The sequence below is a fragment of the Phalacrocorax aristotelis genome, chromosome 4 (assembly GCF_949628215.1).
Source record: "Phalacrocorax aristotelis chromosome 4, bGulAri2.1, whole genome shotgun sequence".
NCBI classification, from domain to species: Eukaryota; Metazoa; Chordata; class Aves; order Suliformes; family Phalacrocoracidae; genus Phalacrocorax; species Phalacrocorax aristotelis.
This window is the reverse complement of record NC_134279.1, coordinates 28,845,674-28,861,717: the sequence shown is the minus strand read 5'-3', so window position 1 is coordinate 28,861,717 and position 16,044 is coordinate 28,845,674. Positions and strand designations below refer to the sequence as shown.

At 38.6% G+C, this 16,044-nt stretch overlaps 1 protein-coding gene across 1 annotated transcript in view; it reads right to left on the bottom strand.

The window, feature by feature from the left end:
• Positions 1-16,044, bottom strand: part of PPP3CA (protein phosphatase 3 catalytic subunit alpha) — a 199,394-nt gene that overhangs the window by 40,502 nt on the left and 142,848 nt on the right. Inside the window, exons 4-6 of the mRNA XM_075090752.1 lie at positions 9,958-10,069; positions 8,476-8,621; positions 6,066-6,205 (exon numbers count right to left, since the gene is read on the bottom strand). Of these exons, the coding sequence (XP_074946853.1) occupies positions 6,066-6,205; positions 8,476-8,621; positions 9,958-10,069 (398 nt within the window). The remainder of the gene's footprint in view (positions 1-6,065; positions 6,206-8,475; positions 8,622-9,957; positions 10,070-16,044) is intronic.

Sequence of the window (16,044 nt, the reverse complement as noted above, 5' to 3'; positions counted from 1 at the left end):
ATTTCTCAACACAAAAATACATGCTCTCCAGGTAAACAGCAGGTAGTCCTGCAAAATGCCAACAAAACAGATTGTGGTAAAAGTTATTAGAAACAAGTTTTTACAGAAAAGACTCCTGCTTGGAAATTTTATTTCCTAATCTTTCTAATGAAAATTAGCATCTTGTAATCAAATTCCCTACTAGATTTTCTGATCACTACCCTCCCAGAAACACTCTCCTCCTTGCCCTGCTTTGCAGAGCCCAGACTGTAATTCAGATGAGCCAGAAATAAAGCAGTTGGCCAAGAGGGAAAAACAAACAAACAGAAGCCCCCCACACAACAGGCTTTTCCAGACCAACCCAGCCTTCTGCCTGCACTTCATGTGTCATGCTGAATCACAGAAAAGCGGTGACTCATGGAGAAAACAAAATACCCCACCGTTAAGCTAGAGAGATGTTATTCTCCACAGAGTATGTGACTGTGATAGTCCCTACTTTGCCATCCTTTTTTCATTAAAATGCCTCATGCATAGTTTACTCGTTCTGAAGTCTCTTTTGCACCATCACTGATTACTTCTGCGCAGTTATGAAAGAGAAGCAATACTTTGCTAACATGAAGCAAAATGGCAGATGTTTTCAAATTGCTCTTCCACGAATAACGGGAAAAGCTAGATGGATTTAATATTTTTTTTCCATATCCTTTATCATACCATTAAAGCAGAGGTGTAAACCCTTCTATGAAAAGAGAACATTCAAATCTAGCCCAACAGCTTCTCTAAGACTGTATGCATATATAAAAACAGTTCTTCAGCAAAACCCATTGACCTCACACTTCAGTCTCCAGAGGCCAAAGGCAAATGCTTTTGCTGCTCTGCTCTGCTGTCCTAGGCAGCTCCCAGCACAACTCTTTCCACCTGCTTTTTTTTTGCTTTTAGTTGTGTTGTCTACAAAGCTGCACTGAGAATTGGAGATAGGAACTGCATGGGATTAGAATAAACAAACACATATTTCTTTTGCAGAGTCATTCTTTATAAAATTGGACGTGTTCCCAGGTCTGATGGAGGACACAAGCAATTCTACCAAAACAGCTGGGCAGATCATGTGAGGGCAGCAAAAAGCTTCTGGCCTGGGAGAAGGAAGAATGGGAAAGTGGGCAAAAGAATATGTTTAAAATGCTGCTGCTGGAAAAAAACATTCATACAACTGTGCCTCACACCCTGAGGTGAAACACACTACAGTCTTTAAAGGCTTTTAGCAGACATTTCTCTAGTCTTTGCACTCTCACAAACTTAACGTGCATGTGAAGTAAACCACTGAAATGATGTGCTGGCAGGGCCAAAATTATTATTCTACCCCAGAGCATCTGTAATGCCGGATCATTTCATTGTTGTCCAGGACTGGCTAGCAAACTTCTTCGAGGAGTCTGCAATGCTGGTCACTCTTGCCCCTGCTAACCATTTCTGCCTTTGTTTTTTTGCTGCTTTTGAAAAACATAGCAATGTAGTCAACAGCCAAGCAGCTTTATAAAGCTCATCATTCCTTAAGAACTCATATTATACTCACCAAGAAAACCCAAGAGGCTGGAGCACCATCCCTGCAGAAAACTTCTGAGTACCTGCTCTACTCCCGAGGCCATCATCCATTGACTGTGGCCAGGCTCACGCCACTCTCATGCCACTCTCATGCTCTTGTTAACAGTCAGCAATTAACCAAGTCTTATACACATAAATGATCCCAGAAAGTGAGTGTTAAGTTTCACATGTGCTTACTCCTGATGGGAAGCCCTTGATATACTTTACATAGAATAAGACACACTCTGATTAACTCAGTGGTGCCACCAAACTCCCGACATTCTTTACCAGAGCTTTGACACAAAGGAAATGAAACAAGCTGGGTGTGGATCCAACTGTAATTTTTCACGGTTAGGACCATACATGCTCACAGTAACTTTGTCCCAGTGCGATGAAAGAACATTTTAATTCTCCATCCGTCCAATAAAGCTTATAGGAATGATAACATTCCCCATCCTAGTGTGGCTTAGGAAGGAGTTTTCCCCACACCTCAACAATTCCCTAAACCCACTTAGTAGTGGCTGTCTCTCTGTAAGTTAATATTATTTTGAGCAAGAAAAAAAAGTCCAGTTGACTTCTTCAAGCTTTCTGATCACTGAAAGAAGCCAGTACGTACTCAAGACAGTACATAGCAGCATATCTTGCCAAGTCAGATACCTTTTTTTATAGAAATGCCTGAGAGTTACTGTACCACTAGTCCATGAAGTAAGTGTGATGGGTCACTGGTAATATCAGTACAACCAGCTAAGTGCAAATAAATATTCACTAAACAAATTCAAGATAAAACTACATAATCTGATACACAAAGAGGAAAACTTCTTTTACCAGCTGGATCAGCTGAAAAATTGAGGTGGGGGAGGAGGCAAAGGGAGGAGAAGGGAGAGGGGAATATCACTTAGGGACAAATTGATTCCCTCTTGTTCATAACATTCCCTGAATATGACATTATTTTGGGTAAGGAGGAAGGAAAAGCTTCACTTAACTCAGAATTAAAAAACAATTTACACAACTAGCATTCCATTAATTATGCTTTTTCATGAAATCGCATCAAACATGACCACGACTGGAAAGGACATACAACATTAAATTTCAGAAATGGAAAATGAAATCTCATCACTGTTGCTCTTTGTTCACTTTAAGGTACACAGAAATCTAATAAATTTCCAAGAATTACTTAAATTTCACAGTTACTTTTCACTGTGGCATTGTGCTATTGCCATATCCAAGAATCCATAAATTTTTACAATCCACACTGTGAAATGCTGCTGGATGCAAAAGGCGTGCATTAAGCACTGTCTTTTAGGGCACTTGAAAATTAAGCTGACTATTCTTTATATCTCTAAATGACAGGTTAGGCCTGTGGTTTCCAGATCTGACATTTTACCATGCTAGCCATAACAGTTTCAAGAACTGAATTTCTTGAAGAAAAACTTGGTCCGTTTGAAATTCAAGAGGCTGTATGTGAGTGATCACCTAAGAAATGCAGTGAGAAGCTTGTCAGACTAGCGTAAGCTACAGTCTTTATGCTTTCTCGTGTATTTACCTCATACAAATGGCTCAACATTTCAGAAATGAGTTTTGGCTGAATGGAGACGATTTCATGTACCACTGAGCTGGAAAGTCCCATTAACATGTTGCATGTACACAGTTAGAAAGACATATTACTGTTATTTTCCTCATAGCACTTTTTTCATAGGAAATAACTTTACATCAGAGAAAAGTCACTTGAAACTTCCCATTGTAATGAGTATGCCTGATAAAATGAAAGTTATTTATTACAGTTATTTCCTGCAATTGATTAAGAGATTTTAATCATTGATAAATCATTTTCCTGTCTCACATGTGTGCCTGAAATCTTCCCGACCTTCCTTCAAAATGTCCACTGCTATCTTTTAACTTTCCTTTCTGGAAATGACTGAAGAAATTATGAAGTTTTATTCACTGAAGAATAAACAAAGTCCATCCCATCAACAGATGTTCTAGAAGGAGGACTGCATAATTCAGTCTTTCCTTTACAAGCTGAGTTGGCCATTTAGGGAAAATCACTTCTTTTCTCAGGAAGTAACTAGAAAAGGGAAGCAAAATTAGATGTTGCACACCGATAGATACCTATTTTTTTGCCAGGGATTATCATTAGGTAAACAATTAGTGACCTTCCAGGGCAACTGGGCATTTCTTTTAAGGGTAACACTTGCCTTTATATAATCTCAAATACTCCAAGCTAGTCCTCTGCTCATGTTATTAAGCAGTTACATGTCCCTCACACGTGACCTGACAATTAGATATCATCCAATTAGATACTTCCTCTTTTCCTGAAATATGCACTTTTTTGCGTATGAGTCAGGCCACAGACTAGATCAGATATATTTTCAGGAGAAAGCTGAGAGATATTTTAGGGACATTTTATGGTAATTGTAAGAAGAGAGCTCTGGAAAAAAAAAAAACAAAAAACAACAAACAACCTACCTAAAAATCTAAAAGTTGTTCCAGTGTATAATAAGCCCTGTATCTAAGCACAAGGCATGTTTACAAGTCTTTTCATTTTTGTAAGAGGGATTCTTGAGGAGAAACCTCTATTACCCACTGTTTGCAGTAAGCAGTGCCTGGGCGCCCCAGGCATGCACCAGCATTTGCTGCTGCTGAAAGGAAGAGGAATGATTTTAGTCCTCAGAGTCATAAGCCCATTTCTGCACAGATCAATTGTTTGCAACAGTTTGACACCTTCTTTCATAATGAGACCAAACACATTTATTGAGCACCTTCCAGACGTTATCGATCCAAAGGCGGCGGTATGACTTGCCCACAAAAATTGTGTGCTGGCAGCCCAGGCTGCAGTGCAGACAGCTTTGTTCTCAGCCTATCCCCATACTGCAGTGATTACGGCTCAAAGGAAGGAGTAGGAAAACTAATTTCTAAAAGTCAAACCATCTGTTACCTTCCTGCTAATGTACCAACAAGGTTGATTCTAGCGGCTCTGTCTCCTGGTTACTGGTGGAAGCCATGGATTTACTTTAGACATGTTACTAAACAATTACCGGTCAGCTACATTCAAGGTGAGATTTCCTGAAGAGCTGGATTCCTCACTTCTGCTGAGCTTGTTGGGAAAACTTAGACTTGCGTGTCAGTAGCATGGGCTGAAACAGAACCGCTCCCTTCAAAAAGTTCAACAGCCTCTTAACATTTCAATAGCATCTTCACACCTCTCCTGAGCAAAAATTAATTTTTAAAATAAGATAAATTGCTCATTTTGCCATTTAACCTCCTCCCTTTCCAGTTTTGTTGCTCTGGTGCCCTTGTAAGTAACAATTAAAAAACAAAACAAACAAACAAAAAAAGCTGGCCAAAATCCCCACACTGTTAGAGGAAGGTACAACGTAACCACCACTGTTGCTCGTGAGGTAACGCAGGCCTGCCCTGTGGTGAAGAGAGAGTGGACGTAGTGCTTGAGGGCTTCTTCATCACCAGCTCAAGCACACCTCAGGGGGTTCCTTCAGTCTGGTGCCCACAGGACTTGGTCTACAAACCAAACCACCTACCACTGGAAACGGAGAAAGGCGGCAGCTAGCACCCAGGCAGAACTGGGGAAAGGGAACCGTTCGTTGCTTGCTTTGGTCTCCCTATGCATTGCCAAAGAGGGGAGGGTGGGACTTCCCCTGTCATCCAAGGAAATCCACTCCTCCAATGCACAGCAGAGAGATTCTTCTGACTCTTCACACAGACACACAAAAACCTGCCATGCTGAAAGGACAATTACCACTAAGCAGAAAGGAAACAGAGAAGAAAGCTTCCTTTAAACGGTGACAAACTAACCCACAGATTTGCTTTACATGTCCCTCCTCTCCCCAGTACTATTACTTTTTTCAGGAATATTCTCACAGTTACATTTTGCTAACAAACATCAATAGAAATAAATAATTTCAAAGATTAATTACAACTTGATGTCTTCACATTTAAGCCCATACGTGTTTCTGCAAGAACGTCACAGGCACTTTTCTGCCTTTCAGCTCTTATCAAGTCCCATTTAACAAATGCCGTTCAAATCCTGAATTTCTTGGGAAGAACTATTCCCAAACAAACAAAATGCTGATAAAACTGAGAGGAAAAAGAAGCACCTGTGTGTGGGAAATAACAATTTTTACTGACCCTGCAGAGCAATAGGTAGTGAGTCTTCCAATGCTGGCGTCTTTATTCAAAATTAAGTTCTAATTTTCAAACTAGAAATGTAGTTACCTACCCCCTTTTTATAGTGACACATTCATTCCCTAACTTACAAGAAGAGAAAAAAGCAAAATACACAGGCTTAGGTGAATAAAATTAAGTCGTTTTAGGGTTTCCCAGTTGTGGGTGAAAGCAAGATACAAATAAACCAAACATGAATTTACCTGAAAACAAGGCAAGCCTACAGAAAAAAAGCTCAATTATCTAAGTAGTGCCACAAACTTCAAGCAAACATTTATACTGCAAAATCAGAACAAGTTCACGTACACAAATCCATTCAAAGTAGTAATATTCACCTGTAGAAGTATGAGCACCCCCTGACTGTGTTGTGAGTAAAGTGTTCCTGAGTCTTCTCATTTCCAAAGTCCTCCAGCGGGTCTGACCACAGGATGTCACACATAGGTCCGTACGCAGGTGGTTCCTTGAATCGATCTAACTAAGAAAAATAGGAGAAAAAGAAATACTAACTTCTTTCAACTATGTATCACAGAAACACTGAAGCAAAGTTACTATTTTTCATTCCATGGGTTGGCAAACAAAGACCCAAAGAAATCTATTTTTCAGCTTTTGGGTTGCTCTCAGCTTTAAAGCAGTGGATTTTTAATAACAGGAAAACACTCCTTGCTAACACTGACAAAGAGGGGAAGGAATAGATATAATGAGAAATGAAGAGATACAGGGGATTCCCATTCTATGTGTATTTTTGTGTGCAATTTTTTCCCTTCTTCTACTGTTTTTTTTGCAAGCATTTCAGTGGACAAGAGAGAAGACAGTATTTCTGTATTTTGTGATTTTTCAAACATCACGGCACTCAATTTACTTGAGTGGGGCACATCAAGAAAAAAATACAATAGTTATTTGAAAACAAGTTCCCATTTTGATTTAAATACATTTTCACAAAAAAAAAATTATGTAAATACCAGGACACCTCTGCATCACAGCATCTTGCCATGACATTCTTGTTGCTCTCATAACCTTAACCCTAATTAAGCAGCTAAAAACTCCTCTTTCTGCCTGACTAGTGGCATTAAAAAATTTAAAATTATATAGAATCATACTGTAAATAAGACAAAGTATAGCAGAACAAGGAAATATTAAAAAATCAGTACTCCTTTGCAAGAACTCTTTAATATAAAACCACTCCTTGTTAAGATGGGTGCATGAATCAGGCTTGTAGTCCAAAACATTCTCTACTCTGACCAGAAAGGTCAAATAATGATTTAGAAGCATACTTAATACACCCTTTTTCCCCCCCAAAAAAAAATTTCAGACAGAAAGAATTGCTTTTGTATGTTTTCAACACTCAGTTAAAAAGTTTTTATGAGACCTCTACAATTTTACCTTTGTGTCCTCATCATGAAATACTCATAGCATACCTACATTTCTAACTTATTTCAGCCCTCTTCCAATCACTGCTTTGTAACTATAATTCATTTAAATTAAATAAAAATTCATAAGTATGCAAAACCAATTCCTGTTGATTGCCAAATATGAATAAACCTGTTTGGGGGGGTGTGTGGATTAAGAAGCTGATGACTTAAATCTAGAATCTGAGAGCTGAACAGCTTTACTCTGCCATTACATTTTTGTAAAGTCAGCTAATTTTTAAGCAGAGAATATTTTTGCTTAATAAGATAGTGAACCTTTACCTCAGAAACAAAACTTTACATTCAGTACTTTTTAAAAGTGCACTTAATACCTTAATCTACTTGCTTTTAAACCAAAACACGTAATTACTGGCTCAAGTGTGTTTTTTTTTAAACCATATTGTTTTCTTAGTAGGCTAAAAATTAATCTCAGAATATAATTTCTCTTTTAGTAACTTTAAAGCTTAGAAGTATATACCCATCTTTGCAAGTCTCAAATTGCAAGCAAGAAATAAGAAAATATTTTCTGCTAGAAACACTAAGAATGAATGGCTTAAATACCTCCTTTTAGAAGTTATCAACTGAGATCTTTTTTAGAAAATACCTGAAAAAAATTAATCCTTGATAACATGCAACAACACTGGATTACCTGAAGAAACTGTTTGACATTGTACTCTGAACTTTAATGAAATTTATAAGAAAGTTCTCAGAACGCAAGAGTACCACACAATGATTAGCTTACTAAGCCTCGCTTAGACAATTTGCTAGGCACTCAAGAGCAATCCTATTAAAAATGTGGCAGGACTTACTGAGAATGAAGTTTTTTACTCTTTTTAAAATAGCAATGTTGTTTTGACTATATTCATTGCAATCATACCATACTTTTTTATGATATGCTTTAAGTATTGTGACTTTTTTTAGAGCTATCTTCATCTTTTCTCCAAGAAAGCACATAATGCCTAACAAGGTGCAAGGACTCATCAGATAGCGTGCTTATATTGTGCTAGTAGATAATACTTAAAAGAAATTCATGCTATGTATTAATTCACTCCTAAATATTTATATAACTAACACATATATTTGTTTTAGAACACAAAGATAAAGCCTTTGTTCTACCGGATGCTGGTGATTTCCTCACCTCAATAAAATATGACTAATTGCAGCAATTCCTTTTAAAAATTCCTATTTTAAAATACATTTAAAGGTGATAATGTCAACATGAATGTCAAAATGACATACAAGTATCTTACGCAAATGAACAACAGTGAGAAAGGGTTCAGGTTGTAGTTGCTGGTAATTAACTGTTCACTTATTAAACCTGAGCACTACTGAGACTTACTTTTCTGATGTCATCTAAGGTGTTGATCTCTGGAGACAAGCCACCATGTACACACAGGAATTGTTGGTTCATCAGAGCAGCCAAGGGAAGGCAGTCAAAGGCATCCATGCAGGCATCATATACGCGTTCTGAATATTTGATTTTACCTTTTAAAGATTAACATGATGTCAGAAAGTGCCATCAATATTTAAAAGCAAAAAAGATATTAGGATGCTGCTTAATATCTCAATCTTGCTCTCACTGATCTCTCTTGCACTAAGGACTGTATCAAAGCTTGCCTCATACAAAAAATTCTTAAGGATTATTGTAATTCACCTCTGGAAATATTCTTCAGATTCTGAGGTGAAACTAATAAAAGTTCTGCCAAGATTATTATATTTTTCTAAATATCTATAAATAAACAACTTAATTACTATTATAGTCTATACAGCAAGCCTTAAAAAGTCTGCTGAATGATCATCATCTGCTACATTATCACTCAATACACTCTCTATAAAGCAATGAGAACTTTAGCCCAGTCCCTTATAATTAATTATCTACAGAAATGCCATTATGAAATGAACGAGGTGGTACAATGAAGCTGAAATGTTAGTTCACCAATACACATATTAAACTCGGTAAACCATGAAGCCTTTGAGCCAATTAACATTTCCTTTATCCCCAATGCTAAAAAGGGAACACAGACTTATAGCAATAGCTTCAGCTTACAGTGCCACAGGAAAAAAAAGAGTTTTATTGTGCAGGTGAAGGTCTCATCTAATGAGCTTTTATGTGTCACTGTATCCTTTTATATCCTTTCTTGCGACACAGAAAAGTGTTCCTATAAAAAGTGCGTACCAAAAAGTTTAAGCCTACTTACAGGGTAAATGTGAAAATGCTATACTTAACGGAAGGAAAAAAAAAAAAACAACCACCAAACCACTATAAAAATTGCTTGCATTTTTCTCCTTGCTGCAGTGGAGACCCGGTGAGATGCCACCTCCTCTGCTAGCGATCAGGGACCTGTTGCAGAGGTGCCAGAGCTGGTGTGCTGGCAGGTTTCGACTGCCAGGCTGCTGTGTGGGGCAGCAAGCTGGCAGCCGCTGAAAAAAGCAGCAGCAGCACAGGTTTACGGAGAGCATCCAGGCCCGGATGGCCTGCAGTAGCCCTGGGCTGCTTCCCAGGCCAGACTGCCAAGCTGAAGTCTCTCGATACCTGCAGCACCAAGTGAGGAGCCCCCCCGGGTTTGTACGGGTGGTTGGTAACTACCTGCTCCGCTGCAGGGTTGCTAACCCCTGCCTTTCTCCACCACTGATGCCCTCTCCAGCCCCTGCAAGACGACTGCCCTCTCAGGGAACAGTGATTACAATGTGAAACTAACGACAGTTAACATGAAAAGTACATTTAAAGTTACCGATGGTAAACAAGTATCAAATACTCACAAAATAACATATCAAGTTGTTGAAAAGGGAGTTAAGAGGAGAAAGGTTAAGGTAGACTTACATTCTTGCTTAAATGTGAAATACTCTGTTAAATGTCTACATTCATGATTCCCACGAAGTAAAAACAGTGTTTTGGGGTAAAGGACTTTCAAGGCCCACAAGTACAGCACACACTGAAAATCAGAAACAAGAAAGAAAAATGTAAATCATAATTAATGACGTAACTCAACCACTTATGTTCCCCGCCACAAAAAAAAAAAAGGGCAGAAGAAAAAGTATTCTGTGTGATATTTTTTTTTTTTTCTCCCCAACGGGTTAACTTCACTCTTCATGCATTACATGCAAACGTTTCTCTGCACTTCAACCTGGACCGGCTGAAACTAGTATCAGTATATTCTGAAAGTTTTACACTTCTGCTAAGTGGTATCTCCTGTTCAGCCTTCATTGCCTTCAGTAGCCCCAGGTATCAAGAAGTAATTTCTGTGCATGTCTAAAATGAAGTACACACTCTTCACCTGGCAGGTTAGGCAGAAACCCGCCATGGAAACAATTTCACCGGAAGATCCACATTTCCTGGCTTAAGGAAAAGTTGCCCTAGAACAATTTAACCCACACTTCAGGAAATACCTCTGCTTCCAGTATTACACAGCTTTTACATGAATGCTTGTTCAGTTTTTCACTTAACATTATTCTGTACAAACAACCAAGAAAAAAATCCACAAAGCTCTTGCATCAAATGCTTCTATATCTTTCCAAAAGATTTCTATTTGAGATGACATTTCTTCTAGACATGTTTTTAAAGATAAAAAAAGAAGACTTGGAGAGGCTAATCTCTGCTCAGACCTCTTGAAAACATCCAATTAAAACAGTTGTTTTGAAAACAAAACTGACATGGCAGTGATGCCAAAGCATTGTGAGACTCCTGAGAAATGACTAAACTTGCAAACTTCATGGAAGATTTATCCTCTGTGCAGGATGACCCTGCTCAGGTCAGGCTGACACGCTCACAGCTCCAAGGAAGCTGATGGAAATAAGACCCATTCATCTCGTAAGATGAGTCTACCATCTGCAAGAATGCTGTACAGACCACAACGGCATCTCAAAAAACATGAGCTAGAAAACTGTCTGAACAACTTGTCCCCCAACCCTTCCTTTCTTAAACATCCATGAACTCCAGAGCTGTTCCACAAGACACAAGAGGTGTGAAAGAAACAAACCACTTCCATTTGCAGATAACTCCTAGCACACCCCTTCATTTTGTTGAAAAAGATTGTTTACTTTATTTTCCAATCAATAGATCGGAAATTCAGAATGTACTCCTAACCACAGTTTCTGCTCAGAGCAAAATCAGCATTTTTGTCAATGTAATGCCTCCAAATTTATACAGTATTAATTCCCTTCTACAATTCAGAATGTCTTGATAAACAGAATAATTACGTTAATCATGTCTCAACATTTTGATTTCTGCTCCCTTATTTGCTACACAGTCCTCATCTTAAAGAAAGGAAAAAGGATGCAACATTTTTATGTTTGTGCTAAACCTCATGCTATCCATAGATAATTACATAGCAGCAGGGGTTTTTTACTACTACTCTTCATCTTGAATTTATTACATAGAAACCTCTGGATGCTGTCCCTGCACTCCGTAATTTCTGTTCTTCTACTCGGAGGGTAAAAAGAGCAGAAACTACAGGCAGCAGCCTCCAGGACTTGCAAAATTAATTCTCCCCCTTGGAAACACATGGAAGGGCTCCCAGCTCACGCCACCTCTTCCACCTCTCAGGCGCAATTGCCACTGCAGGAAGCGAGAAGAGATGTCAGAATGCCAGACAGATCACGCTGACGTAATCCAGTGTGAAATTATGGTGTTAGGTCACAGGAGTTATCTGCTGTGGCCCAAAACAACCACAAAGGGTGTGCCCAGGGAAAGCTTGCATGGAGAGAGAAGATTTGGGTTTAAGGATTTCACTTCAGTGGGGAAGGATGCCTGCACTTGTCCCAATCACCAGCGCAATTCTCCATCTCTTTGACGATGCCTTCTTCAGACCTCCAAGAATTCCTGAAACCTTCCACTTCTTTCAACTTACTGGCTAACGCAAAAATTTGAAGTAAATGTTGTGAGACAAAGTTTAAAGTGACACCTCCATCAATACGATCAAAGTTCCAGGTTTTAAAGTTGTATCTAAGTTACCTTAGAGTTTCTAATCCTGCCAAAGCACTTTATAATTTAGAAAAGCAAAATGATTAGTGTTTAGATGAAGTACTTTTATTTAAAAAAAAAAAAGTCATTTACATTTCCCTTATAACTAAGTTTTTAATTTTCATAAAGCCTTGGCAAGATTGAAATGAGCACCAGGCACTTAAAGTATCATCCAGATTTTAGAAGCAGGGAAAATAAGGAAAGCTGGAAGTTTTATCTTTTTGGTATTTGGTACTTGCTTTTGGGTAGATCTCTTTACGTTTGCTTATCGTAGATTTATTTTTCTTTTTTCTATGCTTCTTTTGAAGTACTCATGACACCCAGACTGGGAAGATAACAGAGAACCAACGTAGCCCAGAATGTTCTGTTTTTCCCTGACACTATTCAAGCAATGTAGGCCCACCATTCACTTTGTGTTGTTTTGAAGGCTTATTTTGTTTAGATAATTCTTTTCATTTTCTCCCTTTTCTGTTCAGTAGTCCGGTGAAGCAATATCATAATAGTAAACAAGAACTAATTAGCAGATTTTTTTCCCATGCAAACTAAACAGCAAATATGAGGGTGACAATTTTTCATGGCTTTTCAACTGACACAGTCATTTACATACAAAAAAACTTATGTCCAAACAACATATCATGAGAAAACATTCTGGTTTAATTTTTTTTTTTAACTCTGCTTTGCATATAGTAATCCTTACTGAAGTCAGAAGATTTATGATCATTTGCCCTTGTTGAAAATTTGAGCTTGAAATCTTTGATTATTTGTTAATACCGCTTCCCAACAGCAGAACTGTAAAATCTGGTTTTTTCCCCTCCAACTTTTTCATCCAGAATATACTACATATCAGCTCTGACATAACTGTGTGTAAAATGTACAGCAATGACCTTGCAATCTGCATATCTTTAAGGTATTTTTGGCCTCTCATTTCACACTATCAAAACCAACCAAACAAGAAGGATTCCATCTCTTAAACGCCAGCCCTCAAACTGCACCCGTGCTTACTCGCTCAGTGTCTTTGAGCTGTTGAAATAGCAGATATGTGATGCTTATAACAAAGAGGTAATCTGCCCACCTCCCAGCTCCTATAGTCAAGCTGTTTTCCTGCTGAGGCTCTGGCAGCCTCAGCATCAGGAAAGAAAAGGTCTGTGCAATTAAGGTCTGTGTAAGCCAAAGACACATATTTTCAAAGTGGACTTGGGATTTAACTCCACTGTTCCATGCTGAATTTGAGCTTTTGCACAATTTGACACCTCAGCACCCTCTGAAAAGGAAAACCAAAAGCCTCAGGCCTCTTGCAGACATCTCAAGGCATGTGCTCAAAACAGGGAACCCTGAAAAATTGTTACCACTGCCGCTAGACTGCAACTACAGCAACACCTGTAACACAGCACACTCACTTCTGGGTGCTCTTGCACTGATCATGCCAGGAAGAGAGAGGTGCAGCTTGCTCTGTTCGCTGTGTGGCTTTGTATGGGTAACAAAAGATGAACTCTCCCTCCAAATGACTGACGGCATCGGGCACCCCCTCCAGCAGATGAAATTAAGTGTGAATAAATGCAAGGTAATTCATACTTGAAAGGATAATTAGAGCCATGCGTTGCTAAGGTCTCCACTGATGTTCTGTGCACTGTGGAACAGTATATTGGCATAGCTCCTTCACTCTGTAACTGACACAGACCTCACCTAAATATGAAAATTGAATTACTTTAACTGCATGGAAATAATTATACCATCGACCAGATCTTCAGAGACAATTTACAGTCTTTGCCACAACTTTTTTGTCAATGTGCTCTTATTTTACCTGGTTTTTGTGTTTCTAAAACTAGTTGTCATGTACAGACAGGTTGCATATTTAAAAAACAAAAAGGCTACCACTATGGAAATAGACTTCTCATGGAGTAACAGTGAAACCATTCCTCATGGTCAGGGTCTCGGCTGTTTCTAAAATGTTGTTCAAGAGTCTCATTCTGATCATTCAGCTTCTGTTTATTTTTCAGAACGCCTGTTGAAGAATGCCAAGCTGCTTTGGGATCTTGTTTTGCCACCTGCATGGTACCTTAGCACCTCTAGACTTCAATTAGCACTAGACTCTCTTCTAGCTAGTCTCCCAGATGATTTGATTAAAAGTGATCACCTGTAAAACATTGCTACTTGTCTTATACTCTTTTCTAGTGTTTAGACCACATCACTCCCATTTCAGCCCTTGGAAGGACCTCAAAATGTCAAAAAAAGGAAGGACCTCTTTTAAACCAAAAAGTGACTAGAAAATTATTTTTCTTAAATGTTGCTCTAATTCTTATAGCTAGTACTTTCTTAACAGGTATCCAAGTGCTGGCTGCTAGCTCTCCTCGTTGGACCTCGTGCCTTGGTCCCAGCTGTTTTCTGCGGAGATGGGTCCCTCAGAGAGACAGAAGCAGCGTGGGGGAAATGGTGTGCGTGACCTCCAGGGCACTGTCCCATGTTCTCTCCCTCCAGCCAAAAGGGGTTCTTGGCATGTTGGGGACTTGCTCTGGGAAGAGCTGGCACAGGACCAGGCAAGCTGTGAGGATGGCCCTGACACACACAGATGTTCCAAGCTGGGAACCTAATGTATACAAAAATAATTGGAATTTGCTGAATTACTGAATATTCACAGCTCTGAAGAGCACTGCCCAGTAAAAATGAGATCTTGTAAGACGCAAATTCTTGCTACACAGAAACATATTTGCTACTGTTACACTGAAGAAAGGGCAAGGAAATTTAGGATAATTAACATATTAGGATTTTCTTTGTTCTCACAGAAGTGAAAAAAACAATTGACTTCACAGCTAAACTATTCCTGACCAGCCAAAACTATTCTATATCGAAGTGTTTATTGGGAAACATTAACACAGTAGAGCAATGGAGGAAACTGTAAGGTTCCAGTATTCTGGAAATTCTTCCAGTAACGTCCTAGAAAGTGCATGGAGACTTGAGAGATGACAAACACATGGCTTCACCAGTATACACTTCACCCACAGCTTACTATCACAGATTTATTTATATGTTATATATATTACTTATATTATTTATATGTTCTATATGTATTATTTATTTAAATTTATTTATATCTTTTCTTGGGAGAGACCAGTTAATAATTTTGAACAGTTCCCTAAGTTCAGAAGCATCGCAAGTGCCAGATACCTTCTTAACTGGTGCAAGGTCTGATGGTCAAATTCCAGACTCACTCCAAACACCTCACTTTGTTCTTGCTAGAAATACCGCAAAACCAGTTTCTCCTGGAATTTTGGTCTTTGCATTTGAGAAATGAGGAGATACTAATGTTTTGAACCTTAAAACACAACTCCAGTTTTGTTCATTTTGAATGTTGGTTTAGTTCTCTGTATCTTAACTATCTGCTCTGTCAAAAATGATCAGTATGTACTTTAAGATTTTCAAAGTGACATTTAAGCCTGTATGTTTTTATGTGAGAACAAGCAGGAAAATAATTCCAGCAGTTCATTTACATAATACTATTAATGCATTATAGTTGGTATTTACTCTGATTGTAATTTTGCCAAGACTGATGAAAAGCAGTCTGTATGTATACTCCCCCCACACACACACTGCATGGCATTTATGTCTGCCTTTCAAAAGAGAGTTTTCAGACTCAGGTAGAGATTAGTCATTCTTCCTTACAGCCCATTCCTGCAGAAGCACTTATAATCTAACTATTCTTTGGATTTAAAAATAGCCCTCTGTTTTGATCATTTGGGTTTCTTTTCTCCATGACCATAAAACTTGTTTGAAAGCAAGAACTGAAGGGTTTCTACTCCAGAGTCAAAACCCTGGAACAGTGCACAAGCACAACAGGGAAACGTTATCAGTTTACAGAACTGAGGAAACAAGTGTGTCGTATCAGATATTGCAACTTGCAGAAATTTGTTTTTCTAAGTGAAGAAATGTACAGGCTCTGCCAAAAGATCAAAT